The sequence below is a fragment of the Stegostoma tigrinum genome, chromosome 5, assembly GCF_030684315.1.
Source record: "Stegostoma tigrinum isolate sSteTig4 chromosome 5, sSteTig4.hap1, whole genome shotgun sequence".
Taxonomy (NCBI): domain Eukaryota; kingdom Metazoa; phylum Chordata; class Chondrichthyes; order Orectolobiformes; family Stegostomatidae; genus Stegostoma; species Stegostoma tigrinum.
Genome location: NC_081358.1, coordinates 60,974,179 through 61,002,092, shown reverse-complemented (window position 1 = coordinate 61,002,092; position 27,914 = coordinate 60,974,179). Strand labels below are relative to the sequence as shown.

Here is a 27,914-nt window from a genome sequence, read left to right as displayed (position 1 = left end):
GGCAGGATATTATTAAGCTGGAGAAAGTTCAGAAGAAGTTTACCAGAATGTTGCTGGGAATGGTGGATTTGAGTTAGGAGGAGAGGCTACATAGGCTGGGGCTTGTTTCACTAGAGTAGTGGTGGTTGAGAGGTGAAATTATAGAGATTTATAGAATCATGCAGGTTCAAGATAAGGTGAATGGCAAGTGGCTGATTCTTCAGATGGGGGTGTTTTCAAGAGTTGGGAGAATATTTTTAAGTGATAGGAAAAAGTTTTAAAAAGGACGTGAGGGGCAACTTGTAAACACAGTGGTTTGTTGTGGAATGAACTGCCAGAGGAAGTTGTGGTTGCAGGTACAGTTACAATGTTTCGAAGACATTTGAGTAAGCACATGAGTAGGAAAGGTTTGCAGGGATACGGGCCAAACACAGGCTGGTGGGACTAGTTTAGATTGGGATTGTGGACTGGTTGGACGTAACAGTCTGTTCTTGTGCTGTATGACTCTATGACTCTACGTCAGATATAGCATGGGCCTGGTCCAGAATGAAATATGTCTGATTTTGTGTTTCATCAATGCATGGATCACATATTACAATAGATACTCTCCAATACTAGAACATGAAGTTAGACAAGAAAAAATAGGAAGAGGAGTATGCCATTTGGCTCCTCAAGCCTGCTCCCCCATTCACTAGGATTGAGGTGGATCTGATACTCGTCACATCAACTTTCCCGCCATTTTCCATAACGCTCAAATTCCATACTGACCATGAATCCATCTATCGCAGCATTAAAAATACACAAGGACTCTGTCAACAACACCATGTGCAAGGAGTTTCAAAGATACTCATCCCTCAGAAACAATAAATTAATCCTGTCTTAAATTCACACCCCTTAATTCTTAATTTGTCCCACTTGTCCTAGAAGCTCCCACAAGGGAGTGTTCTACAATAGAACATCATATTGGCTTGAGATGGTTATTTCTCACATCAGATATTGCTCTGATATATCTAATGAAGTTTGCTCATTTAATGTAACATTCTGTGCAGTGCAGCCATATTCAGCAGGAAGTGCTAGCTATCCAAATTTATTCCATGTAGGACTCTGACAACATAGCAAATGCAGAGTTCTTTACTCCATCATTCCACATTCATTTAAGCTCAAGTTTCAGAACAGTCATGACCTATCTTCCACCAATTCTGTTCAGGTAGTTATAATGCTAATTTAAGCAGAGTTGATGTTCTTTTTTTTGTTGTACTAAATGAAAGATAAGTTGCTTTGGTGTCATCTTGGTAGATTTTGCTATTTGAAATGAATCAAGATGATTCTCAAAGCATTATTAGAATGAATACAAGTAGCAGAAGCACTTGGGCACTTTGATTACTTGCACAGTCTGACTTTGACATTAAGGCACTTCGCTGCTTGAGGGTACTGCACAGCTGCATTGAACCTTTTTTACATAGGGAGAATTGCCATTTTTAACAATCCTTATGCTGATTTAGAAAGGCTGCATGGTATCATTTTAGAAACGAGTCGGTAATTAGACAAATGCACATGGCACTCAAACTGCCAAGACAGAACGTGAAAACAGGAATAAAACTACAATTTCTGGGGTATGGGTCCTTTTCTTTTTTAAAAAAAACTTTAAATTATTTACCTTCTGGGGATAACAAGTTTGTGCAGTGCGGAGATGATCAGCGCAGAGGAAAGCAAGCCCAGTGCAGTGAAGTCAAGCCATAGCCAGGACAGAAAGCCCAAGTTGGCTGAGAGCTAGGTCCTCCAGCATTGTGGCAGCAGCCAGAACAAGCAACCCAAAGTGGCAGCAAGTATAGGCAGACCGAGTCATCAGCAACAAGAGCAGATAGCCCCAGGTTAAGTTCAGTACAGACAGGAGACAAGATCTGATACAATCTGGCTCAGCAAAATCTGCTCCAAGGATTGTAAACCTGAATTTTTCATTTCTTTATTTTTCTACTTTATTCCTAAGTTCCTGGATCTATATACCTTTGTGCATAAGATGGCGCTATAAGTACAGACTTTGTGAATGAGAGATAATGGGAACTGCAGATGCTGGAGAATTCCAAGATAATAAAATGTGAGGCTGGATGAACACAGCAGGCCAAGCAGCATCTCAGGAGCACAAAAGCTGACGTTTCGGGCCTAGACCCTTCATCAGAGAGGGGGATGGGGAGAGGGAACTGGAATAAATAGGGAGAGAGGGGGAGGCGGACCGAAGATGGAGAGTAAAGAAGAGAGTATAGGTGGGGAGGTAGGGAGGGGATAGGTCAGTCCAGGGAAGACGGACAGGTCAAGGAGGTGGCAGGAGGTTAGTCGGTGGCTGGGGGTGCGGCTTGGGGTGGGAGGAAGGGATGGGTGAGAGGAAGAACCGGTTAGGGAGGCAGAGACAGGTTGGACTGGTTTTGGGATGCAGTGGGTGGGGGGGAAGAGCTGGGCTGGTTGTGTGGTGCAGTGGGGGGAGGGGACGAACTGGGCTGGTTTAGGGATGCAGTAGGGGAAGGGGAGATTTTGAAACTGGTGAAGTCCACATTGATACCATATGGCTGCAGGGTTCCCAGGCGGAATATGAGTTGCTGTTCCTGCAACCTTCGGGTGGCATCATTGTGGCAGTGCAGGAGGCCCATGATGGACATGTCATCTAGAGAATGGGAGGGGGAGTGGAAATGGTTTGCGACTGGGAGGTGCAGTTGTTTGTTGCGAACTGAGCGGAGGTGTTCTGCAAAGCGGTCCCCAAGCCTCCGCTTGGTTTCCCCAATGTAGAGGAAGCCGCACCGGGTACAGTGGATGCAGTATACCACATTGGCAGATGTGCAGGTGAACCTCTGCTTAATGTGGAATGTCATCTTGGGGCCTGGAATAGGGATGAGGGAGGAGGTGTGGGGACAAGTGTAGCATTTTCTGCGGTTGCAGGGGAAGGTGCCGGGTGTGGTGGGGTTGCAGGGCAGTGTGGAGCGAACAAGGGAGTCACGGAGAGAGTGGTCTCTCCGGAAAGCAGACAGGGGAGGGGATGGAAAAACATCTTGGGTGGTGGGTGGTCCACAGCCAGCAACCCCAGAGAAGACAGCCACACTGAGCCCTGCTGCATCTTCACCATCCCCCCAGACCTCCCACTGACTGAGGACGAACGGTCAGTCCTTAGCAAGGGGCTCACCTTTGTCCCCCTACAACCACACATCAACAAATACCAGTCACGGTTGGACATAGAGCAGTTTTTCCGCCGTCTTCGCCTCCATGCCTACTTCTTCAACCGGGAACCTAACCCTCCTTCCACTGACCCCTTCACCCGCTTCCAACACAAGTCCTCCTCCTGGACACCACCCCCAGGCCTCCTACCCTCCCTCGACCTCTTCATCTCCAACTGCCGTCGAGACATTAACCGCCTCAACCTCTCCACCCCTCGCACCCACTCCAACCTCTCACCCGCAGAACGGGCAGCCCTCCGCTCCAACCCCAACCTCACCATCAAACCCGCAGACAAGGGTGGCGCAGTGGTAGTATGGCGCACTGACCTCTACATCGCCGAGGCCAGACGCCAACTCTCCGACACCACCTCCTACCGCCTCCTCGATCATGACCCCACACCCGAGCACCAAACCATCATCTCCAACACCATTCACGACCTCATCACCTCAGGGGACCTCCCACCCACAGCCTCCAACCTCATTGTTCCCCAACCCCGCACGGCCCGTTTCTATCTCCTTCCCAAAATCCACAAACCTGCCTGCCCTGGTCGTCCCATCGTCTCAGCCTGCCCGTGCCCCACCGAACTCATCTCCACCTATCTGGACTCCATTTTCTCCCCTTTGGTCCAGAAACTCCCCACCTACGTCCGTGACACCACCCACGCCCTCCACCTCCTCCAGGACTTCCAATTCCCTGGCCCCCAACACCTCATATTCACGATGGACGTCCAGTCCCTGTACACCTGCATTCCGCATGGCCTCAAGGCCCTCCGCTTCTTCCTGTCCCGCAGGCCCGACCAGTCCCCCTCCACCGACACTCTCATCCGCCTAGCTGAACTCGTCCTCACACTCAACAACTTCTCTTTTGACTCCTCCCACTTCCTACAGACTAAGGGGGTGGCCATGGGCACCCGCATGGGCCCCAGCTATGCCTGCCTCTTTGTAGGTTACGTGGAACAGTCCCTCTTCCGCACCTACACAGGCCCCAAACCCCACCTCTTCCTCCGGTGCATTGATGACTGTATCGGCGCCGCCTCTTGCTCCCCAGACGAGCTCGAACAGTTCATCCACTTCACCAGCACCTTCCACCCCAACCTTCAGTTCACCTGGGCCATCTCCAGCACATCCCTCACCTTCCTGGACCTCTCAGTCTCCATCTCAGGCAACCAGCTTGTAACTGATGTCCATTTCAAGCCCACCGACTCCCACAGCTACCTAGAATACACCTCCTCCCACCCACTCTCCTGCAAAAATTCCATCCCCTATTCCCAATTCCTCCGCCTCCGCCGCATCTGCTCCCACGATAAGACATTCCACTCCCGCACATCCCAGATGTCCAAGTTCTTTAAGGACCGCAACTTCCCCCCACAGTGATCGAGAACGCCCTTGACCGCGTCTCCCGTATTTCCCGCAACACATCCCTCACACCCCGCCCCCGCCACAACCGCCCTAAGAGGATCCCCCTCATTCTCACACACCACCCTACCAACCTCCGGATACAACGCATCATCCTCCGACACTTCCGCCATTTACAATTCGACCCCACCACCCAAGACATTTTTCCATCCCCTCCCCTGTCTGCTTTCCGGAGAGACCACTCTCTCCGTGACTCCCTTGTTCGCTCCACACTGCCCTCCAACCCCACCACACCCGGCACCTTCCCCTGCAACCGCAGAAAATGCTACACTTGTCCCCACACCTCCTCCCTCACCCATATCCCAGGCCCCAAGATGACATTCCACATTAAGCAGAGGTTCACCTGCACATCTGCCAATGTGGTATACTGCATCCACTGTACCCGGTGCGGCTTCCTCTACATTGGGGAAACCAAGCGGAGGCTTGGGGACCGCTTTGCAGAACACCTCCGCTCAGTTCGCAACAAACAACTGCACCTCCCAGTCGCAAACCATTTCCACTCCCCCTCCCATTCTCTAGATGACATGTCCATCATGGGCTTCCTGCACTGCCACAATGATGCCACCCGAAGGTTGCAGGAACAGCAACTCATATTCCGCCTGGGAACCCTGCAGCCATATGGTATCAATGTGGACTTCACCAGTTTCAAAATCTCCCCTTCCCCTACTGCATCCCTAAACCAGCCCAGTTCGTCCCCTCCCCCCACTGCACCACACAACCAGCCCAGCTCTTCCCCCCCACCCACTGCATCCCAAAACCAGTCCAACCTGTCTCTGCCTCCCTAACCGGTTCTTCCTCTCACCCATCCCTTCCTCCCACCCCAAGCCGCACCCCCAGCCACCGACTAACCTCCTGCCACCTCCTTGACCTGTCCGTCTTCCCTGGACTGACCTATCCCCTCCCTACCTCCCCACCTATACTCTCTCCACCTATCTTCTTTACTCTCCATCTTCGGTCCGCCTCCCCCTCTCTCCCTATTTATTCCAGTTCCCTCTCCCCATCCCCCTCTCTGATGAAGGGTCTAGGCCTGAAACGTCAGCTTTTGTGCTCCTGAGATGCTGCTTGGCCTGCTGTGTTCATCCAGCCTCACATTTTATTATCTTAGACTTTGTGAATGGTTCACTGTGCTCATAAGTATATGTGACAACAAGCCTAATTCTAGTTCTAATAAAGCAATTTGGGAGAACAAGTTTGCCAAAATATCCTTAAAAAGTCAGAAATTATGTTTGAATTATATCTACAGACCCATGCCTGCAATTTGCAATTGTTACATTACAGGTTGTGAGAAATAGCAAGAACTACAGATGCTGGCACCAGAGACAACACAGTATGAAGCTGGAGGTACACAACAGGCCAGGCAGCATCAGAGGAGCGGGAAAGTTGACCTTTTGGTTCAGGACTCTTCTTCAGATCCCATGTTAGAGAAGTGACTGAGCAGAAAGTTGGTGGGTGGGTCAATAAAGATCTTACTCAATCCAATCCTCACATATTGCAGGTAAATTATTAATGGAGATGCAGGAACTAGGTACCCATCCCTCTTTCCTGGGGTGTTGTACACGGTAAGAGAACACTATAGGAAAAGAGGAATAATATATTTTCCACATGTAGTTCTGTAAATTACTCAACCATTATGATCAAACAGACTCCTAAGCACAGTGCAAGATGGAAGTTGAACTCCACAAATCTACTAACTTAGCATCAGGACCAGAATTGTCAGAAAATGTAAACATCTGATTTGGACAGATTAGGTTGTAAAATTACACCTGAAAAGTAAGATAAGTTAGACATGTTCAGGATAAATATGAAACAAGGCATGGTATTAACCCAAAAGACTGGCGTCATGTGTGGCAACATTGTACACTTTTCACTGTGCTTGAGAACACATGACAATTAAATCTTAATCAAAATTATATCTCAATCAATAATAAGCAATTACATCTTTCCAGTTATTACTGACTAAGGTGAAAGGTGACCTACCTTATTTGATCGCAGTGACACCCGTCCTCCACATCGAGCACAGAATTTTGTTTGGCAGTATGAACAGATGTGACCACAGCCATCAGCGAACTTGGTTTTGTGACAAATTCCACAGGTGGGTGCATCACTCTTCTGTTCCTGTTGTTGCTGTGCCTCATCACCGATCTTCTTTACCTGGTCCTTATACATTTCAAACTGCTGGTGCAATTTCCTGCAGATACCAAAAATGGCAAAAGAAGTCATTTTGTAGAAGGGAAATTAAGTTCTGTTCCTCTGCATTTACAATTCTTTTCTCTTCTTTCCAATGGCTTGCTGGAAGTTGGCAGCTTTCTGAAGTTCCAATTTTGTACTTGGACCCACTGACAGAACACAGTGCAATAAGTCTAACAACTTGCTTGTCTGTCCCATTTTAGAAAACATGACAAGATCCCTTTAGCATTGCGAGCCAGACAGAATTTAATAACCATCAAATGTCAGACCCATTTGAAAATCATGCATATATCACAATCATAGACATTGCAATACTTGTCAGGTATTGCAAGTCAGTCAATTTAGTTGAATAAAGCAATACTAATACACATGGTACATATACAAACGTGGCCTGCCTTCAACCGTATTCAGAGTGTAATATGTCAATCTGTGTTTGCATAAAAGCATTACTTTAATGATAGGCATAACATAGTGTGGAGCTAGGAAGCAGAGCAGGCCGAGGAGCAGGAAAGTTAGCATTTCAGGTCGGGACCCTTCTTCAGAAATGGGGGAGGGAGAAAGGAGCTCAGAAATAAAAGAGAGTGAGGGGTGAGGCTGGGCAAGGTAGGTGGGATGGTGATAGGTGAGTCAGGTAGGGAGTGGTGGGGATTGGTCAGTGAGGTGGGAGGAGCAGATACATGGGAGAGATGATGGACAGGTTGTGCCAGGTCACGGAGACAGGGATGAGAGGGAGGGTCGGTCATGGGATGAGGCCGGTGGTGGGGAGATTTTGAAACTGCATCAGCGACAATGTATCGGCGCTGCCTCGTGCTCCCACGAGGAGTTTGAACAGTTCAACTCTACTAATACGTTTTACCCCAAACTCAAGTTCACCTGGACCATCTCTGATACCTCCCTCTCCTCCCTCGACCTCTCTGTTTTCATCTCTGGTGGCCACCTTGAAGCTGACATCTATCTCAAGCCCACCGACTCCCATGGCTACCTAGACTACACCTTCTCTCACTCACCTTCCTGCAAGAATGCAATTCCCTACTTCCAATTCCTCCACCTCCACTATGTCTGCTCTCAAGATGGGACATTCCACTCCCAGACATCCCAGATGTCCACTTATTTCAAGAACCACAACTTCCCCACTTCAATGGAGAAAAATTCTCTCAACCGTATCTCTTGCATTTCCCGCACCTCTGCCCTTACATCCCTTTCCCCCAACAAAAACAAAGACAAAATCCTCCTTGTCCTCACATATGACTGCACTAACCTCTAGATTCAACACATCATTCTCCGCCACCTGCAATCTAACCCCATAACCAAGGTTACATTTCCCTCTCCACTTCTATCTGCCTTTCATAGAGAACGTTGTCTCCACACTCCCCACCAATCCCATCACCCCGGCAGATGTCCCTGCAAATGCAGGAAGTGCTTCACTTGCCCCTACACTTGCACTCTCACCTCCATCCAAGGAACCAAAAAAATCTTCCACATCAGAGGTTCACCTGCACATCCACCCATGTGGTATACTGCATCAGCTGCTCCCGATGTGGCCTCCCCTACACCGGTGAGACCAAGCAGAGGCTCAGAAACTGCTTTAAAGAGCACCTGCGCTCTGTTCACAACAAACCACAACACTTTCCAATCACGAAAGATTTCAATTCCCCCTCCCACTCCCTGGCTGACATGTCCATCCTGGGCCTCCTCCTGTGTCACAATGATCCCACCCCAAAACTGGAAGAGCAGCATATCATATTCCGCCTTGGAAGCCTACAACCCAATGGTCTCAATGTGGGCTTTACCAGTTTCAAAATCTCCCCACCCACACCAGCCTCATCCCATGACCAACCCTCCCTCTCATCCCTGCCTCCTTGACCTGACAACCAATCCATCTTCTCTCCCACATGTCTGCTCCTCCCACCTCACTGACCATCCCCACCACTAACTACCTGCATCCACCATCTCACCTACCTTCCCCAGCGCCACCCCTCCTCTCTCTATTTATTTTGGATCTCCCTTCCCCTCCACCATTTCTGATGAAGGGTCCCAACCCAAAACATCAACTTTCCTGCTCCTCTGATGCTGCCTGGCCCACTGTGCTTCCCCAGCTGTGTTATCCCTGACTCCAGCATTGGCAGTTTTTACTATCTCTTATTTAAATGATAGGTTTGGTTCTTGAAAGACATTAGAAAATTTATTTTACTGAATTCAACTATTACCTGCCAAGTTACAAAGTATTAAATACCTTCATCAGATATGCATGTCTTGCCCAGTGATTCCAACACATCATTTTAAAAACAATTAACTTAGTTATGAGAAGACAGGGGGAGAAATTGATTCTTCATGCTACATTTATTTGCCAATAAACAAGGTCAGGCTGCGTCTGTATTCTTGATAGAGTCAAACACTGACACCAATAAAAACAAAGCAAGACATTTTATATTACAAGTTTATTTTTACGAGCTCTGAGGAAGGGTCACTGGACCCAAAACCTTATCTCTGATTTCTCTTCACAGATGCTGTCAGACTTGCAGAGTTTTTCCAGCAATTTTTGCTTTTGTTTACTCAAGAGCTGCTTGTGGTGAAACAATCAAAATATTCACCCTCTTTAAATGGGGAGGCTGGCTGCAGAACAGGCACTGGCAGCTCACACAAATTATTGAGATGAAACTTGAGACCCAAATTCGGGTGAGTCTAGAGCAAGAATTCCTAAAGTAGCTTGCAATTTCATGTGGAGTTGCGAAATGAACAAATTGGAGTCATGAGCTCTGAGGCTTTTACAACAGCAATGGAGCATCCACAGAATGAACACCCAGGGATTGACTGCAAGACATTAGTTTCAGACTGTGGGAACGGCCCAATCTAAAACTTGGTGACACTGCTTCTGGCAGAAGGTTTAGTAACTGAAGGAGACAAAGCAGTCAGTATCTGATTAGTTTTTTGCAAGTGTATCTCTGCTTGCCCCTTCTTCTACTATATCTCTACTCTGGACCCCTCTACCTCACTCACAACATACTCCATTTCTAAAATTTTCAATCTTTGAATGCACTCAGGTGAACAGGCATAGAATGGCTCATAGCAGAAAAAAGAACTTTAGTGAGCACTGGCCTAAGCCCTCCCAATGGAATGCATGCTATTTACACATTGCTGGTTTTGCACCTGAAAAGAGGTCGTAACCAACTTCTACACTGTACATCTACTTTCCATTTATTTGTTGTAAATTTGGAGAAATACAATTGGTGTTAACTCCTGAGAGAAGAAGCCATATCAACTTTCCTTCAAGCAATGTTGGGAAACTAACATCAGGCAACTTGAATTGTGTACATGAAAATTTGAAAAAATATTTTCTTAAATTTCTTATTATACACTTATTTTGTGCAACTGCTGAGCAAGCCATCAGCAACTTTTGAGGCCTCTGGTGGTGCAGTAAAGACAGTATCACATTTTTCCTTCAGTTGTGGACAGCCAGCTAATTAATGTAACTGATGATTTGTAAAATAATGGAAAAACTGACAGCCATGATTACCTTCAGAGATAATGGGAACTGTAGATGCTGGAGAATCCAAGATAACAAAGTGTGGAGCTGGATGAACACAGCAGGCCAAGCAGCATCTTAGGAGCATGAAAGCTGACATTTTGGGCCTAGACCCTTCATCAGAAAAAGGTCTAGGCCTGAAACATCAGCTTTTGTACTCTTAAGTACAGAAGCTGCTTGGCCTGCTGTGTTCATCCAGCTCCACGCTTAGTTATCTAGCCATAATTTCCTTAACTGTTTTCTTCCAGGCCTACCACTTATCATAGCCATATGTAAAAAAAAGGAAGTCTCTCACTGAATCCTACCGCATATGAACAGCCCATTCGAACCATCATGCCTGGGTTAGCTCTTTGAAAGAAGTATCCAATAAATCTCTTATGCATCATAATGCCGTAGTTTGAAGCCGTTCAAGTTTTAATCAATTTCCTTTGTAGAGGCTGTGATTAAATCAGTTGCTACCACACTTCAAACAGTGCATTCTAGATTGTAATAAATCATTCTCAGGCAAAACTACTTCCATCACCCCATTTTATCACAATTCATCTGTCTCCTTCAGTTACTAAACCTTCTGCCAGAAGTAGTTTCATCCTGTCATTCATTAACTTTCTCTGCCCTGAAAACATTAACAAATTCTCTAGCTTTTCTACAGAACTGAATTCCCTCACCAAGCTACTAACCTGATAAATTACTTATGAAATTCCCCTAGCCCTTAGGTATTTCCTAAAGTGTAAGCAGAGTTGGACACAATACTCTGAGGTATAAGCAGTGGTTGATACAAGTTTTGCATCAATTTCTTATTATCGTTTAAATAATTGATAAAGCCATGGATCCCATGTGTATTTTGCCATGCAGATGTAATTTTTTAGCGTAATTTGTATAACTACAAATAGAGTAATTTGCTGGTTGTGTATTGTATTGTTACAGCACAGCAATAGCAAGTCAAATCAAATCAGCTTCACTATCAGAGATAATGGGAACTGCAGATGCTGGAGAATCCAAGATAACAAAGTGTGGAGCTGGATGAACACAGCAGGCCAAGCAGCATCTTAGGAGCACAAAAGGTTACGTTTGGGGCCTAGACCCTTCTAAGGGTGCTGCTGTGTTCATCCAGCTCCACACTTTGTTGTCTCAGCTTCACTATCATTGGCTTCACAAGACAGTCATCTTAAAACACTCAGCGACGCGCAAAAATACTCACTTGTTCCTAACCAGATGTTCCAAATAACAGATATTGGTCACTAAATTCATAACTTAAACAAAAATTAGCAATTTGTTACGAATGTAACTTTACCAGAACACACAAACTACAGGTAATGGGAATGGCAGCTTACAAACTTTTGGATCGGGAGGCTGGTGGGATCGTTATTTGGGGCCAGGTGGACTCTATCATTTTTGAGGGAGGGAAGGGAAGGGGTGAGGGCAGAAGTCCAGGAGATGGGTCAAACACATCTACGGGCCAATTGGCCTACAGCAACAGGAAATTCTTAGTTGAGTAAAAGTACGGATATTTCGCAGAACCCCCTCTAAGAAAGGTGGCATTGTCAGATTAAATGCAGCAGAGACCTCAAAACTGGGAGAATAAGATGGAGTCCTTTCAGGTAACGGGGTATAAGGATGTATAGTCAAGTTATTGTGAAGTCAGTGGGTTTGTAGTATATATCGGTGGCCAGCCTACCCCAGAAATGGAAGCATTTTAGGAGCACAAAAGGTCAAAAATGGACAAAAGTGAAGGTGGTGGGAGAGTGGAGACTGGAAGCAAAATGATAAACTTCTCCAGTTCAGCATGAGAAATGGAAGCAGCACCAATTATGTAATTAATGGAGAAAGAATTGTGGGAAGGGTGCAAGTAGGACTGCAACAAGGAATGTTCCATGTGCCCCACCAAGAGACATGCATAACTGGGGCCCATGCAAGTACCCATGCTATACCTTCAATCTGAAGAAAGTGAAAGGAGTTAAAGGAGAAGTTGTTCAAAGTGACGATGAGCTCGGCCCGTTGAAGGAGACTGATGGTAAATGCGTTCAGGCCTACTTTCCAGGAAGAAGCAGAGAGCCTTGAGGCCATTCTGAATACTGATTGACAAGTAAAGGGGGATTGCATGTCCATAGTAAAGAGGAGGCAGCTGCTGCCTGCAAACTGAAAAGTCTGAAACTATCAAAGTGTCATAAGAATCACTGACATAAGTTGGAAGGGACTGGAAAAGTGAAAAAAAAGGAGTGAAATTAGGAAGAAATAAGTTCTATGGGACAGGAACAGGCAGAAACAGTGACTGCACTCCATACTCTCAGATCCAACCTCTTATATGGGAGTTTGCCCAGTGAGAAACCTCCATACCATCAGCTGATTTGCACGAGGCGCTTCATCTGTAAGCCAGCCCTCGGATAATCCATGAATAATGATTTTTCTGGCTTTATTTGATTACTTGGCCAACTTTTAAGGCTCGATAATCTTGAGAGTTTTATTGCTTCTACTTTCATCCTTGGAAGGATTGTGTGCATTATTTTTGAAGTAGTGGATGGTTGGACATACTTGTACATATTAAATCCTTTGTTAATATTTCCTACATCTTTGCCCGATAGAGTTTTAGCATCAAAACTAATTCATTAATTATTCACTTCTGGAGCCATGCCATATTATTTCTTCTACTAAACAGTACAGGATCAAGTACATGTTTATTGAATTGGCAATATCACCATTCTTCTCAATTCAAGCCCAGCTGTTAGAAATTCAGAGATGGGGTAGAGAAGTCCACTTATCCCAACTAATTTGGTCATAACAATTTTAACAGCCACAAAGCAATAACAATTGTAGTAATGCCAGTGTCAATGTTGTTGGTTTTAATTATTGAAATGTTCTGCTTGTATCACACAGGACCAGTTATGTTTCCCAACTCAGTAAAGTCTTGATTTGCCACATTATTGATATGCTTGTGAGAACTGCAAAGTTTTGAGGGGCATATATTCATTACAGTGCAAATGCTTGACATTAAGCTAAAGGTGAAAAATAATTCAGCCATTGAAATAATGATGAGTTCTGCAATTTCTACTGGTGAAATGGGTTCACAATCAACTTTTGACACTGGATTGTTTAGATTTGTCAAAGGTTAGAGCGAGAGCAATGGTTGATATTAAAGCCGAAAAATCTCACTCTCATGGATCACATTTCCTCAGCAAAAGTGCACACATTCAGACAATAAACGTTTGCCCAAAACATCAGCCTTCCTGCTCCTCTGATGCTGCTTGGCCTGCTGTGTTCACACAGATCTACATCTTGTTATTTATAGGAGCAATAATCAGCTTTACCCTTCAACATTCTCACAAAAAAAATCTTAACCATCATATATATCTAATAGTCACAGAGGGCTACCTCCATGTGACAGTAATTTCACATCATGAATTAAGTATTTGAGTCCTATAAGCATACGGAACTATTATCAATGATGGCTGAAAATTCTCAGAAATATTCCAATTCAGTTCCTATAACTTGTTTTCATGGTGCTTCCAGTAATTTTATGGAAACAGAGGACTAACTGTGAGCTAATTCTGGCTTCTGCTTCTCCATAGAAGGTGGCAGACATTGGTCATAGAGACATGCTTGTTTCAGTTCCCTCAAAGTTGAGAGAGTCTGATGTTTGTGATTGCCCATTGAACTCAGTCACAACAAGCACAGTGGTTAGCCTCTAAAACCAAAAATACTGCTGCTTCTGTTCCACCTCCATACGAATAATACAATTTACCAATGAGTATACATCATAATAACTGAACAGATATAAAGGAAAATTGCCAACCTGATGGAGTAGCAACAACAACAATATGTTACATGGAGAAAGACGGTAAACAGTCTGAGGAAATGAGGTGAATATGACTAACAAACATGCAACATTCAAGAACTCAGACTTCTATGTGTTGCTTTAACAAAACACTTCAGGAAGATTTGGATGAAAGGTCACGAGGACCCCATGTCTAAATTTGCAACATGTAATTCAGTCCCTATAAAGATTTTACACTCTGATACTGAAGCAAAATTCTTCCCCAACAATATATTGGCTGAGGTCATGAGCCATGGGATGAGAGGTGGCTTACAGCAGTTTGCTGTTTAAAGCAAGGAGGAGCAAGGAGCAATTCTATTCCTCTCAACACCATTATTGTCAAGAGCCCAGAGAACACTAGCTCCAGTTATTGGCTTATACAGAAAGGAGAAGAGAGTCAATTCTTGTAACCTCACAAATTACTTTATTAGGTGTATTAAAGAAGACACGTGTTGCTCAAATGTTTTTAATCACAAAACTAGGCAATATATATTTTCCCACAAACTGAATTAGGACCTACTTATACACCCACTCGAGTCCTCTGACACTCACCAAATAGTCATAGAATATAAAAGCTGACACCCAATTAGGATAGCTGCTGCTGCAGAAGAGGGCTCACGCTGACCTGGTGCTGCGCTTGATGTCACCACCATGTCCTTGACAGAGGGTCTGCTTCTGCAATGGTAGGTCTCTGGAGTTTTCATTGGCTGTATGCCCGAAGGGCATTTTTATTCCACCTCTCTGAAGTCATGCTATCTTCTTCCTGTTGGCTCAGGTTAATTCACTTATCACACACCTTTGCCTTATTGGCCCTGGGCCAGAGGCTTAGGTAGCATTACCTCAATATTTCACGTCCTAATAAAGCCTTTGCATTACCTCATTTTTCTATTTTCAGAACTTAGTTAATTCAAACTGGTTTAAAATCAGCTCAAACTAGCACCTGGGCGCAGGTCATTTTTAGTTCACAAGCTGCTTCTTTCTTCGTGTCAGCAACTTTGCGTTCAGTACCTCCTGTTAACGAAGTCAGCAGCTGGTATCCCCATATCTTTCTGCAGCTTCTGGCTAACACTACATTCAGCTAAATATCAATTTCCGTCAAGATGGCAATAGAGTAGGACAGTCTGAGCAGAGCTCCTATGTTCTACTGTTTCCTTCTCTTTTTAGGTTTCCTCTTTTCTACGCCCTTTGGTCTTTTGATAGGTCCCAGCCTAGTCGCTAGATAGCACATGGCTGGTCTGTGGCCGAGTCTGTCTGCAGTATGGTTGTTCTCAGCAACTTGTCGTAGGTCCCAGCCTGGTGGATGGTAGCTCTCAGCCTGGTCTCTTGGCAGCTCACGGCAGGTCCCGGCCTGGTCTCTCAGTGGTTTTCAGCTTGGTCTCTCGGCAGCATGTCCACGGGTTTCTCGGTGGCTCATAGTGTTGTCTCAGCTCGGCATGCGAGTGGATCCTGCCTGGTCACGTTCCTAAAGCACCAGGAGAGATCGGACAGGCACACTTTCAGCTGCAGCGACAATATCCGTGGCTGCAGCTTCAAGAACAGACAGCAGATCAGGGTGGCATGGTGGCGGGTGGCTCAGTGGGTTGCACTGCTGCCTCAAAGTGCCAGGGACACAGGTTTGATTCCACCCTTGGGCGACTGTCTCTATGTGGAGATTGCACATTCTGCCTGTGTCTGTGTGGATTTCCATCGGTTGTTCTAGTTTCTTCCCACAGTCCAAAGGTGTGCAGGTGAGGTGAATTGGCCATGCTAAATTACCCATAGGTTCAGGAATGTGTAGGTCAGGTGGTTTAGCCATAGGAAGTGCAGTGTTATAGGGATAGGTTAGGGCGAAGGATCTGAATGGGGTGCTTTTCAGAGGGTTAGTGTGGGCTGAATAGCCTGTTTCCACACTAGGGATTCTAATGATAAGTGAAGGACAGAATTCTTGAAATTTTAACTTATTTTCCCAGTTTAAACTATGAAAGACTTTGGTGTAAACTATTACCTCTTTCTTTATCTTTGAGCTATTCTATGAAGTAATGCTTAACTTTTTAACTTGTTTCTCTTACTACTTTATATCCAAGTACCTTGTCACATGTGGCACCATTATACAACTTTTACTGTCCTCCGATACTTTTGTACTTGAATACACGTGACAACTAAATCAAAAACTAAAATAATCTTAAGAAACTTATGTTTTTTAGCTTTGGCCTACAGAGATCCCATCAAGAACTGCCTTTTAGGTAACATGTTGAGTTGGCTTTCATGAGCCCAGCCAACAGCAAGTCAAAATTGCTAAAAAGATCCCAAACTGGCACTGGACCCTTGCTTGTAGATGATGGCTGTTTCAACATGCAGACAGACCATCAAACCAAACCAAAACCAAAATTAGTGCGGGTGCTGTAAATCAGGAACAAAACAGAAGTTGCTGAAAATACTCAGCAGGTCTGGCAGCATCTGTGAAGAAAAGAAATCAGAGAGTTAACGTTTCGGGTCCAGTGAGCCTTCCTCAGAATTGATGGTAGCTGGAAAAACGTTGGTTTATATGGATGGAGAGGGCGATGAGGCTAAAATTAGGCCCCAAAATTATTGAACTCGAGAAACCCCAAACTATCCCACGTCCTAGCCCCCTACCCCACACACAGGCCTTCTGATCACATAGCCTGCCATTACATATCACCTATTGTTAGTCACTAACAGTCCCCATTAACAACTATCACCCTCCTCGCAACCTCGTTATTAACTTCTTTGTCTATCCAACTGATCTTCTTTCTATTCAGGCTCTATCCTATCATTTGCTCCCCATCCCATGCCCCTCCCTATTTTCTGCAAATGAACCAACATTTTCCCAGCTACAAGATAACAAAGTGTGAAGCTGGATGAAGAGATGAAGGGTCTAGGCCCGCAACATCAGCCTTTGTGCTCCTAAGATGCTGCTTGGCCTGTTGTGTTCATCCAGCTTCACACTTTGTTATCTTGGATTCTCCGGCATCTGCAGTTCCCATTATCTCTGATCACAATTTTCCCAGCTACCATCAGATCAATGGAAGGATCACCAGACCCAAAATGTTAACTCTAATTTTATCTTCACAGATGCTGCCAGACTGTTGAACTTTTCCATCAAACCAAATCAACCTCCTTACCTCTGCATTCAAATCGTGGTAGTTTTAAAACCTTCAAAGGCCTTCAAAATAGTTCTGAATCAGACATTTTTGAATGAACAACCCAAGACTGTGTGAGTAAACAATTCCATAACACTAGTTTGCATCTTAAACAAAAGACTTAGCAATTTATTAACAACACAGTAACTTTAGTTTCTTGCAAATTTCTTGGTCATTATGTGTTGCTCTGTAATGAAACATTTCAATTATTTCAAAATATTAAGTATTCAACAGTAGCTCAAATTAACACATTTGATGCGGTAGAAATTTTGGAACTTGTATTTACAACCAAATCATCTAGTAGATTTTGACAATGCCTGAATCAGAAAAACTAGCAGTAAAGGTTATTGTAACTGATTAATCTCTACATCTACCCTGTTTGGTAACCCTCAGTGTTGCATTGTTAAATCTAAAATAATAATGTAAATAAATTAGCTGGTCAAACCTTATGTAATGTTGAGCCAAATCTTATGGTTTATTTGGCTTTGTGAGAGTATCATCAAGTTTTGCAAGTGACTCTCACTGCAAAGCTGAGAGTTTTCTTGTCAAATCTCACCAAACCTGCCATATTAATTGCTGCTCCTGTCCCTATAGACTGCAGGGATCTCTTCCCGGAGGACCAGCAGATGCAGCCATGCCAACAAATCATACCAGCCTCATTGAAGATCACCACCCAGGTCAGTGCCATCTCCAGGGTGCACATGAACAGGGTATAGCACAGAAAAAGGACTATTATCTTTTGCACACCATCAGGGCAAGTCCACCCTCTGCTGTCTGCTAAAGTGTACTAATTTATTTTCCTGCCATGCACCTACCTCCCACCAAGCCTCACACTTTAACACCACACATGGTTGCAAGCAAAACCTTCCATCACTTGTTCGAGTTCCAATAGAATATAAAATAGAATAGAATTTCCTTTATTGTCACTTATACTCCAGTGTAGAAGTACAGGAGTACAGTGAAAACTTTTTACAATGGCTGCCTTTTATTGGCACCATCTTAGGTACAAGTATTTAGGTATAAATCTTAGAGTAAAAAACATATAATGTTGCAAGGTAAGGATTTACATTATAGTCTGGTAACAGTATCGAACAGCAACAGCTCAGCACATGGCGCCAGGCCGAAGTCCAACAACCATCCCCCATCACAACAGCCTCCAGAGCATTCATCAATGGTACTTAGCAGCAACAGTAAGTCACACTTTACTTGATTTGCCTCCCTCACGTCGCACCAGGACTTGATATTCCCCAGCTGTTCCCCACATTGCATTCGAGGGCTCACAGCCCACACACGAAACCAGTTCATTCCCTACACAGCTCCAAAACATACAGCTCGACACGGTGTTCCGCCTCCTTCCCCAGGCTTGCACTCCAGGACTCTCTGCCGGCGACGGCCAGTATTCGCCAGCTGAGGAGAGTGAATAGTTAGCCCCCACCCTGCCATACAACTGATTCTGCTTGACCTCACCCTGTGTCTTCAGTCGGTCAGTATATCTTAACATATTTCCCTCTCATGCACCAGCAACAGTTGTGCTACCCATTTACATTTTACTCAGTTGCCCCCTTTCTGTCACTACGGAAGAAACATCCATTACAGAGTTGGGTGAAGTAGAGGTAGATTCCCAATATCTACGTCCTCACCCACTACAGGGTGAGGATCCTTGCAGAAAACTGGTACAGCTCCTGTGGAGATGCAGAGACAGACGTTCATTACCTGCTAACCAACTAAGTATTTGCAAGTCTCATACTAACCAGGCAGTTAGTGTAATGCATCAAACACCACTACCAACCAGCGATCACAATGTCTTCTTTCGCTGTGTCTTACCTTGACCTCTCCAAATGACAGAGTCAAGGCACTGGGGGAAGCTGCCTTCATTCTCCCAGCAATTCAAATGATGACGCCTTTGCGACATAACAGCAGAGTGTGACATCAGAGGCAAGTGAGCAATAGGATGTGACAGCACTGCAAATGGATGACAGAGAAGTGCCCCAACCTGTTGGTGTCTGGGGACTGCCAAAGGTGAGGCATCCGACAAATCCCACGTGGGAGAGGATGTTGTGCTTTGGCAATTCATTCAAAGGCTTGCGGAGGACAGAATTCAGCAGACCGGAAGGGAACATAATTATCTAAAAATGCAAAGAATCACACCACCGTCTGTCTCCTGGTGGTGGTTGCTATGGAGATGCAGGCTCTGTTTATTCCTAATGGCTGCTGGAGATGGGCACAGTTTCGCATTCCATCAAACCAAGACATTAGTTTTGTGTCTCCATGCAGAGTCCTGACATTTCATTACATCCCTCATTCTCGCAGACACAAACAAAGTGCAAATTGTGGGGATGTACATTGTGTACCTGATACATCATGTTGGAGCAGGGGGAGCTATGCATGTGGGTGGCATGTGGTCATTCCAAGTTTTAGGCATCCTTTCTTCAATGTGGCCTAAAGTTCAATGGCTATGTACACAGGAGTGCTGCTTTCAGTGAGTTCCCAAGATATCACTGTGCCAGGAAAATGCAACATATGGACATGATCACTGTTGCAGCGTGGCCAAGGAGTAGACAACTGAATGCCTGGGTCACCAATGATGCATGGCCTTTGAAAGCCCAATAACCGGTTCAGGGGGCTGCGACAACCTCCTCATTAACCTACTGATTTGAGAATGGTAGTGGATTTTTTTTCCCATCACTGAGCACTTTCTGTTTACTTCACTACGGAAGGTAGTGGCAAGCAGTTCTCTGACTGTGGCCTATAACTTCAGCCTGAATGTGCCAATGAGCCCTAAATATTGCCATCCCCTTTCATGGTACTTTCTTGTCAACCCCACATTTTCCCGAGTCCCCACACAAGCTAGCTATATGTGCCTACAGCTGCCTACCACATTTAAGTTCACACCCAAACCCCCAACTCAACCCTGTTTCCTCCTTATTTTCTTTCGATGCACCCTACAGAATCATAGTAGCCCACCCTCTAGCTGTACCAGCTGCGACTTGCCCAGGCCTCTGACTGGAGTCAACAAATACTCACAACTGCATCAGTTCTCTGAGACAGACGGTGGCATGATTCTTTTGCATTTTTAGATAATTATGTTCCCTACTGGTCTGCTGAATTCTGTCCTCTGCAAGCCTTTGAATGAATTGCTGAAGCACAACATCCTCTCCCGCATGGGATTTATCATACGCCTCATCTTAGGCAGTCCACAAGCAGCAACAGCTTGGGGCACTTCTCTCTCATCCATTTGCAGTTCTCCTCATTGTCAGTCTTTTGTCTCTAACTGGTCCAATGACCAGCTCCCTGGAGTGCAGAAGATCATGGACCCCCTGTGTGAGGCCATCCCAACTGGATAGCTAACTGTGGCCATAGACAAGAAAGGGTGGCTGCCCTTGACTGACTGTGCCAAGCCCCAGCCCTGACTACCACACATCTCGTTAATGTTGCTCTGACTCTTAAGATGCTACCAATAGTGTCGTCTCATCATTATAAACCACTGACAAACATGGAGTTTGAATCAAGTGTTTTATGCAGTTAATATTGTCCCTTTATTATGACACCGCAGCAATGCTAAATTTCAGTAGTAAGGTGGTGTTAAGCAAGGTGAAAAAATATCTAGCTAAATCTGTATTAATTCAGTAAACTTAAATCCTTTACACTCTAATTGCCTAGATGATTGCAGATCCAACAACACTCCAGAACCTGATACCATCCATGAAAAATCAGCTCACTTGAGCGCCACATTCACAAACATCTATTCACTTCACCACTGCAGAAATTCACTAAAGATCCTCAGACAGTACATTCCAAATCCATGACCACTTCCATCTAGAAGAACAAGGGCAGCAAATAAATGGGAACACCACCCCTGCAACTTCCTCTCCAAGCCATATTTCCAAGTCAGCATGGTAAATATCATTGTTCCTTCATGATCACTGGGTCAAAATCCTGGAAACCCACCCTCACCACCAACCACCCAGCCCACCCCCTCCACCCCCACCCAAGAGCATTATAGGTCACTGTGCAGCACCTGGAGTCCAGCAGTTCACAAAGGCAGATCACGAACACCTTCTCAAGGGCAGTTAGGGACAGGACGCTAAATGTTGGCCAGCCAGCAATGCCCACATCCTACAAGTGAGTTTAAAAAAACTAAAAGCTTTGCAAGCAATCCTATATTTCTACGTGAGAATCTCATTAATATTGATGCAGGAAGTGGTTAAGAAAAAGCTGCCACTCAACACAAAGTCAGATGCTCACAGTACTCTATTGACATCCAAGTACTGGCGATGGTGAGGGAAAGACTTTCTTTCTATTGCTTGAAAGAGTACTCCTGTTCTTCCTATGGCAATATTAAAATTTTTCCCTGTTCAGAGGACACTGGACCTCCAAACAGGAACAAGCTTTCCTCTGTAGCCAAAATAAAAACCTAAAGCCTGAAGAAGGCCATTTTATTTTACCTCATAAATTGCTGTAGATGTGGTGCGTAACTAATAAGAGACCTTGTAAGTATGGATTAGTCACACTGTGCCTCCTGCAAACAAGGAAAAGTACCCGGAGAAGATTCAGGAGCTCCAGATCTTGATAAGTCAAAAGAACAATCCCTGCAAACCCGGTGGACAGAAACCATTGAACTGTCTTCCCTCTGCCATGATGCACATTTACTTGTGTCTGTCTGTCGATGTGGACATGCATGTGAGTCGGGTGTGTGTGCACATTCATGTGTATTGTCAGTGGTGTTTATAAGAGAATTAGAGTTTTAATTTAGTAGAGTTATATATCAATCAATTATTCATAATTATTTGCCTGCAGATGAAATCTATTTATTTGAAATAAATAGTAACTCTCGTTAAGTACGGAAACATGGTCCCTCCTTTCTATCAATCAAGGTCTAAAAGATAGGTACGTTAGGGTAATTTTGTATACTTTTAAAAAATATTTAACTTTTGTGATGACTCTAGGGCTTAATTTCTAGCAAGTGAAACCAAGAACGTGGATTTCAAAAAGTTATTAAATGAAGTGCCACATCAAGAGTGGCTATACAGAGCTCACGCTTAGAAGTAACATTAGCATAAATGAAAATTTGGTGAGAAAATAACGTAAGAAGTAAGAGCAGGAATCGAATACAAAAGCCTTTATTGTCGCATGCACTCGAATGAATGCAGTAAAAAGCTTGTAATATCTCCTCTTGGTGCCATCTGAGAGTACCTATACTTAAGTGTTGTACCGAATTAAAATAGTTTTAAAAAAATAATAAACTCGACTAGCATGGGAATACAGAGTCTAAATAATCCAGAACGAGAATAAAAAATGTCTTTAAAGTACTCAAGTTATAGTCCTCTTTTCACTGAATCCATGCTCACTGGGCTTCAGAACATGAGGCCACATTACCTCCAGGCGCTGATCTCTATCCAGGAATCATCCCCCTGGCCAGCCTGGGCTCACTCTGCTCCCCACTCTGGGCTCCGGCCTGCAACTCGCTCCGGGGCTCAGCCCACGCGTGCCCTGGTGCAGTTCTGGGACTCAGTCCACACATGCTCTGCTGTCACTCCAGAACTCAGCCCACAAATCGCTCTGCTCCCACTCCAGCTGGAGCTACCACTCCTCTCCCACGCCAGGCTGCTCTTGGACTCTGTTCTCCATTCCCTCCCGGGAAGGCTGATTAAAGAAGTTAAAGTTGGGGCAGCAAGACAGGAAAAAAAAGGAAAAGGACCTGGTGAATAGAGGAGCTCTTGCTGGAGCTTCTTACTCTGGCACCATCTTAATCACATTTAATCAGAGTCAATCATTCTGCCTGTCAAACCTGATCTGCAATGCAATATGATTGAAACTGATCTGTCCAAGGTCTCAGCTGGTTGATTAACAAGAAGCACAGAACAGGGATAAACAGATTTTTATTTCAACTTGGAAGAGCTACTAGGACCAGTGCTAGGGCTTCAAATATTGGAAAATACATAGCAAATGATTTGGATGAAGGGAATGAGTGCAAATTCATCAACAATACCAAGATAGGAAAGTAAATTGTCAAGAAGAGGGAGAGAATCTGCAAAGGGATAGAGGCAAATGAAGTATGTGAGCAATAATTTGCAGCTATAGTCTATCACAGAGAAATATGTATCAGTCACTTTGACAAGAAAATTAGAGTAGCAAAACACTATTTAGATTGGTGGAGAAAGATTGCTAAATTCTGCAGTACTAGGGTGGTCTGGTACATGAACCACAAGTAGTTACAATGCAGGTACAACAAGTGGTTAGAGCAGCAAATGGCAGGTTAACATTTATGCAAGGGGATCAGCAAATATTGAAAAACTTCCTGGAGAGGTGTACAGTTTGGTATCCTTCTTTGGAAATAGGTTGGAGCAGCGTGGGGAAGATTCGTGTGCTTCAGTCCTAGGACAAATGTCTTAACTTATGATGAAAGATTGAGCAAGTCAGGCCTTTACCCATTGGAGTTAAATACAATGAGTAGTGATCTTGATGAAACAAGATCTTGAGGAGGCTTCATCTGATGGATACTGGGAGATGTTTCCAATGAGTTGCAGTTACTATTGAAAAGTAGGAACTGCATCAACCAATCTACACATTATACATTCATGCAAACATTAATGTGAAAGCAACCAGATAATATTTTTAATGTGGGGAGCTGGAAGAACATGGCAGGTCAGACAGCATCAGAGTAGGTAAGTTGACATTTTGGGTCAGGACCCTTTTTCTGAAAGGAAGGAGGTTCCCAACTCAAATTGACAACTTTCCTACCCTTCTGATGTTGCCAAAGCTGCTGTGTTCCTCCAGCTCCACAAGGTGTTGTCTTGGACTCCAGCATCTGCAGTTCTTGCTATCTCCAATATTTTTAATGTGTTCACAAAAACGTATATATTGACCATGAGAATGGTGTCATTCGTCAATCTTCTTGTTTTGGGATTCTAAAAAGGTTTCAATTGAATGTTGCATCCGAAAGATAGTACCTTTGGCAGTGCTATACTCCATCAGCGCTACATTCTGAATGACAGCCTAGATTTTCGTGCCCAATTCTCTGAATTAGTTTTGAATCCACAAAATTCTCACTTAGAAATGACAGTGTACTGATAGGCATAGCTAACAAAAGTTATTTTCAGCTGGACCCACAATATCACCCAAAAATGAAATGCTTGATGAGTACACCTGAACTCCTATTTCAGACAGAAAATTATTATATTATGTAGGAACAGAAATAGACTGTTTGGCCCATCAAGTCTGCTCCAATATTTGATGAGGTCATAGCTGATCTGTTTAGCATCAAGTACATCTTCATTCGTAACCAGTAGAGTAAGACGATTCATTATGAAACAATGGGGAATTTTGTAAAGTTGAGAGCAATAGGAATTGGTTTGGACCACCCAAACTGCCTAAAAATCTGTTTCAAAGGAAGGGAGAACTTTCAGATCGTATTTAAACACAGAGCTTAACAAATAGAGATGTCAGTACACAAATTGATGTGTCACATAATTTACTATGCTCTCTTTTCCCTGACATTTTTCAAAGCTAAATAATACTAAAAAGTTCCATAGGGGTTTTTTTTGCAATTCAGTAGCATCTTGCACTTTCTTACTCCAGGTGAAGCTTTGCAACGGTACTGAAGAACAATAAGTTGTGACATATGTTGTAATTTTCACCCAACTTTCTGACTGCTCAAAATACAAAACATTTCACAAATACATAGCAAAAAAACACAAATTCGAAGTGCCACATATGACTCTGGACTATCTATTCAATATTAACTGGTGTAGTCATAATGTGAAAAGGTTTAGCGGGAGTGGAATTCTTAAAATACATCTGGACAGCTTTTTAAGCCAGCATACAGAAGGCCCTTACAAGATTACAAGTGCACTTAATATTAGGAAATGAAGCTAGGTAAATGGTCGAAATATCAGTGGAGAGGCATTTGAAGGCAGCAACCATAACTCCATTAGATTCAAGATTATCATAGAAAAGGACAAGAGGGGCCTAAAATCAAGCTTCTTCGCTGAGAGAAGGCCGATTTTAATAAGATCTCATTTTGCCACAGTGTACTGGCAGCAGTTGCTTTCAGGTAAATCTGTCTCAGAACAGTGGGATGCATTCAAGAAGGAAACATGAGAGAATATAGGGCAACATGTTTCATCAAAGAAAAAGGGAGCTACAATCAAATCCTTTGAGTCATGCAGCATTGAATGAAGAGACAAAGGGAGGTTTATGGCGGATACTGAAGGCTGAAAACTGCAGAAGGCCTACAAGAGTTTAGACTGTGAAAGAGGGAACTTAGAAGGGAGATTAGGAGAGTTAAAAGAGGGGATGAAGGATAATGGCAGGTAAAATAAAGGAAACTCCTGATTTGTTTTACATGTAACTCAAGGATAAAGGATAATGAGGGAAAGAGTAGGGCCCATTAATGACCCCACAAGTAATTAGTGCATGGAGCCAAAGGATACAGGTAGGGTTCCAAGTGAATACTTTCAGTTGGTGCTCACTTGTGAGAGAGAAATATGATATGATATTATATAAAACGAAGGGGAGGTCTGCGATATGATGAAATGAACTAACACAGTCTGAGAAGGGATACTGAGTGGATAGATGAAATTTATCCCAGGTTGCTGAGCAAGGCACAGGAGGGAATTGCTGGGACAATATACAAAACATTTCAATTCCACCCTGGCCATAGCATAGGTGCCAGAACACTAGAAGACAGCCACTATGGTACCTTTTATTCAAAAAGAGAGCAAAGGATAAACTTGGAAACTGTAAGCCAGTCAGTCTAATCTCAGTGGTGAAACTATTGGATGGAATTTGTTTATTCATTCACGGGATGAGGGCGTCACTGGCTAGGCAGCATTATTGTCCATCCCTAACTGCCCAGAGGGCAGTTCAGAATCGACCACATTGCTGTGTGTCTGGAGCCACATGTAGGCCAGACCAAGTAAGGATGACAATTTCTCTTGCTAAAGGATGGATTTTTCCAACAATCGACAACAGATTCACGGTCATCATTAGACTCTTAATTCCAGATACTGAGTTCAAATTCCACCATCCGCCATGGTGGGATTCGAACCTGGGTCCCCAGTACATTATCTGGATCTCTGGATGAATAATCCAGTGTTAATACCGCTAAGTATTACCTCCCCATCAGAGAGTCAGAATTAATCTGCAATTGGAAAGGATGCAATTAGTCAAGATTAATCAGCATAGTTTTAAGGGTGGTCATAGCTGACCAACTTTATTAAAATGTTTTTGAAGAGGTGACCAAACTTGTACCTAATGATAATGTTTTTCACGTAGCCTACTTGGGCTTTAGCAAAGCTTTTGACAAAGTCCCACATGTAAGACAGAAAGCAGAGGTAAGAGCACAAAGGATCCAAGGAAGTTTGGCAAATTAGATCCATAACTGTGAGTGATGTTTGTCCAACTGGAAATTCAACTGGGTTCCACATGTGCCAGTGTTGGGATCTTTGCTGTTTACTTTTAGTTAACGATTTAGATGTAAATATCAGAGGATTGATCAGTAAGTTTGCAGGTTATACAAAAATAGGTGCGGTGATAGATAGTGAGGATGATAGCTTTACACTGTAGGAGATTATAGATGGGCTGGTCAGATGGGCTAATCAGTGGCAAATGGAAATCAATCCAAATAAATATGAAGTGATGCACTTGACAAGACAAACAAAGCGAGGGAATACATGATAAATGGTAGGACATATATACGTATTTACACCTGTCCCTTAAGGTTTCCGAACAAGTGGATAGAGCGATTAAGGCAGCATATGGTATATTTGCCATTGTTAACCAAAGCAAAGATTTAAGAAGGATATGCTCAAAATGTATAAAATATTGGTTGGGTCGCAGTGAGAATATTGTGTGTAGTTCTGGAATCAATATCATAGGAGGGATGTGACAGAGTGGGTGTGCAGGAGATTTACCAGGAACTTGCCTGGGTTGGAGAGTTTCAGTTTGGAAGAGAGATTGGACAGACTGAGTTTGTTTTTTCTGAGCAAAGAGTATTGAGAGGGTCATGACTGAGATGTATAAATTAGGAAGGGCATCAATAGGGCAGACAGGAAAGACCTTTTGTGTTGCAATGACTGGGTGCATAGATTTAAGGTAAGGGACAGAAGGTTTAGAGTAGATCTGAAGAAAAACCCATTCACCCAGAAGGTGTGGGAATCTGGAACTCACGGCCTTTAAGTAGCAGAGGCAGAAAATCTCATAACATTTATGATGTATATAGACATGCACTTGCAATATCAATACTTCCAAGGCTATGGAGAATGGGATTAGAATAGTGAGGTGGCTGGCCGGCACAGATGTGATAGGTTGAAGGGCCTTGTTCTGTGAAGTAGTCTATGATTCTATGACTGTGACTTATTCTTATCAATTTCACACAAGTAAGCACAACCTTCCATAATGCCACTTTGCCATTTTCCAGCTGAGTGTGACTGCATTCAACTGAATCTATTCCTAACCAGTTTATGAGGTCAGTGAGCTCAGTTGGCTGGATGGCTGGGTTGTGATGCAGCATGATGCCAACAGGACATATTCAATTGCTGCACAGGCTCAGGTTACCAGGAAGATCCTACTTTCTCGACACAATCTCTTGCCTGAGGTGTGGTGACCCTCAAATTAAATTCACCATCAGTTATCTCCCTCTGAGAGAGCAGCCCTATGTT

The 27,914-nt window shown here is 44.0% G+C and overlaps 1 protein-coding gene across 6 annotated transcripts in view; it reads right to left on the bottom strand.

The window, feature by feature from the left end:
- The window catches only part of rims2a (regulating synaptic membrane exocytosis 2a), a 908,436-nt gene that overhangs the window by 706,857 nt on the left and 173,665 nt on the right, over positions 1–27,914 (bottom strand). For all 6 annotated transcript variants that reach the window (XM_048528687.2, XM_048528689.2, XM_048528688.2 and 3 more), the window contains one exon: positions 6,573–6,783. In XM_048528687.2, coding sequence (XP_048384644.2) covers positions 6,573–6,783 — 211 coding nt within the window. The remainder of the gene's footprint in view (positions 1–6,572; positions 6,784–27,914) is intronic.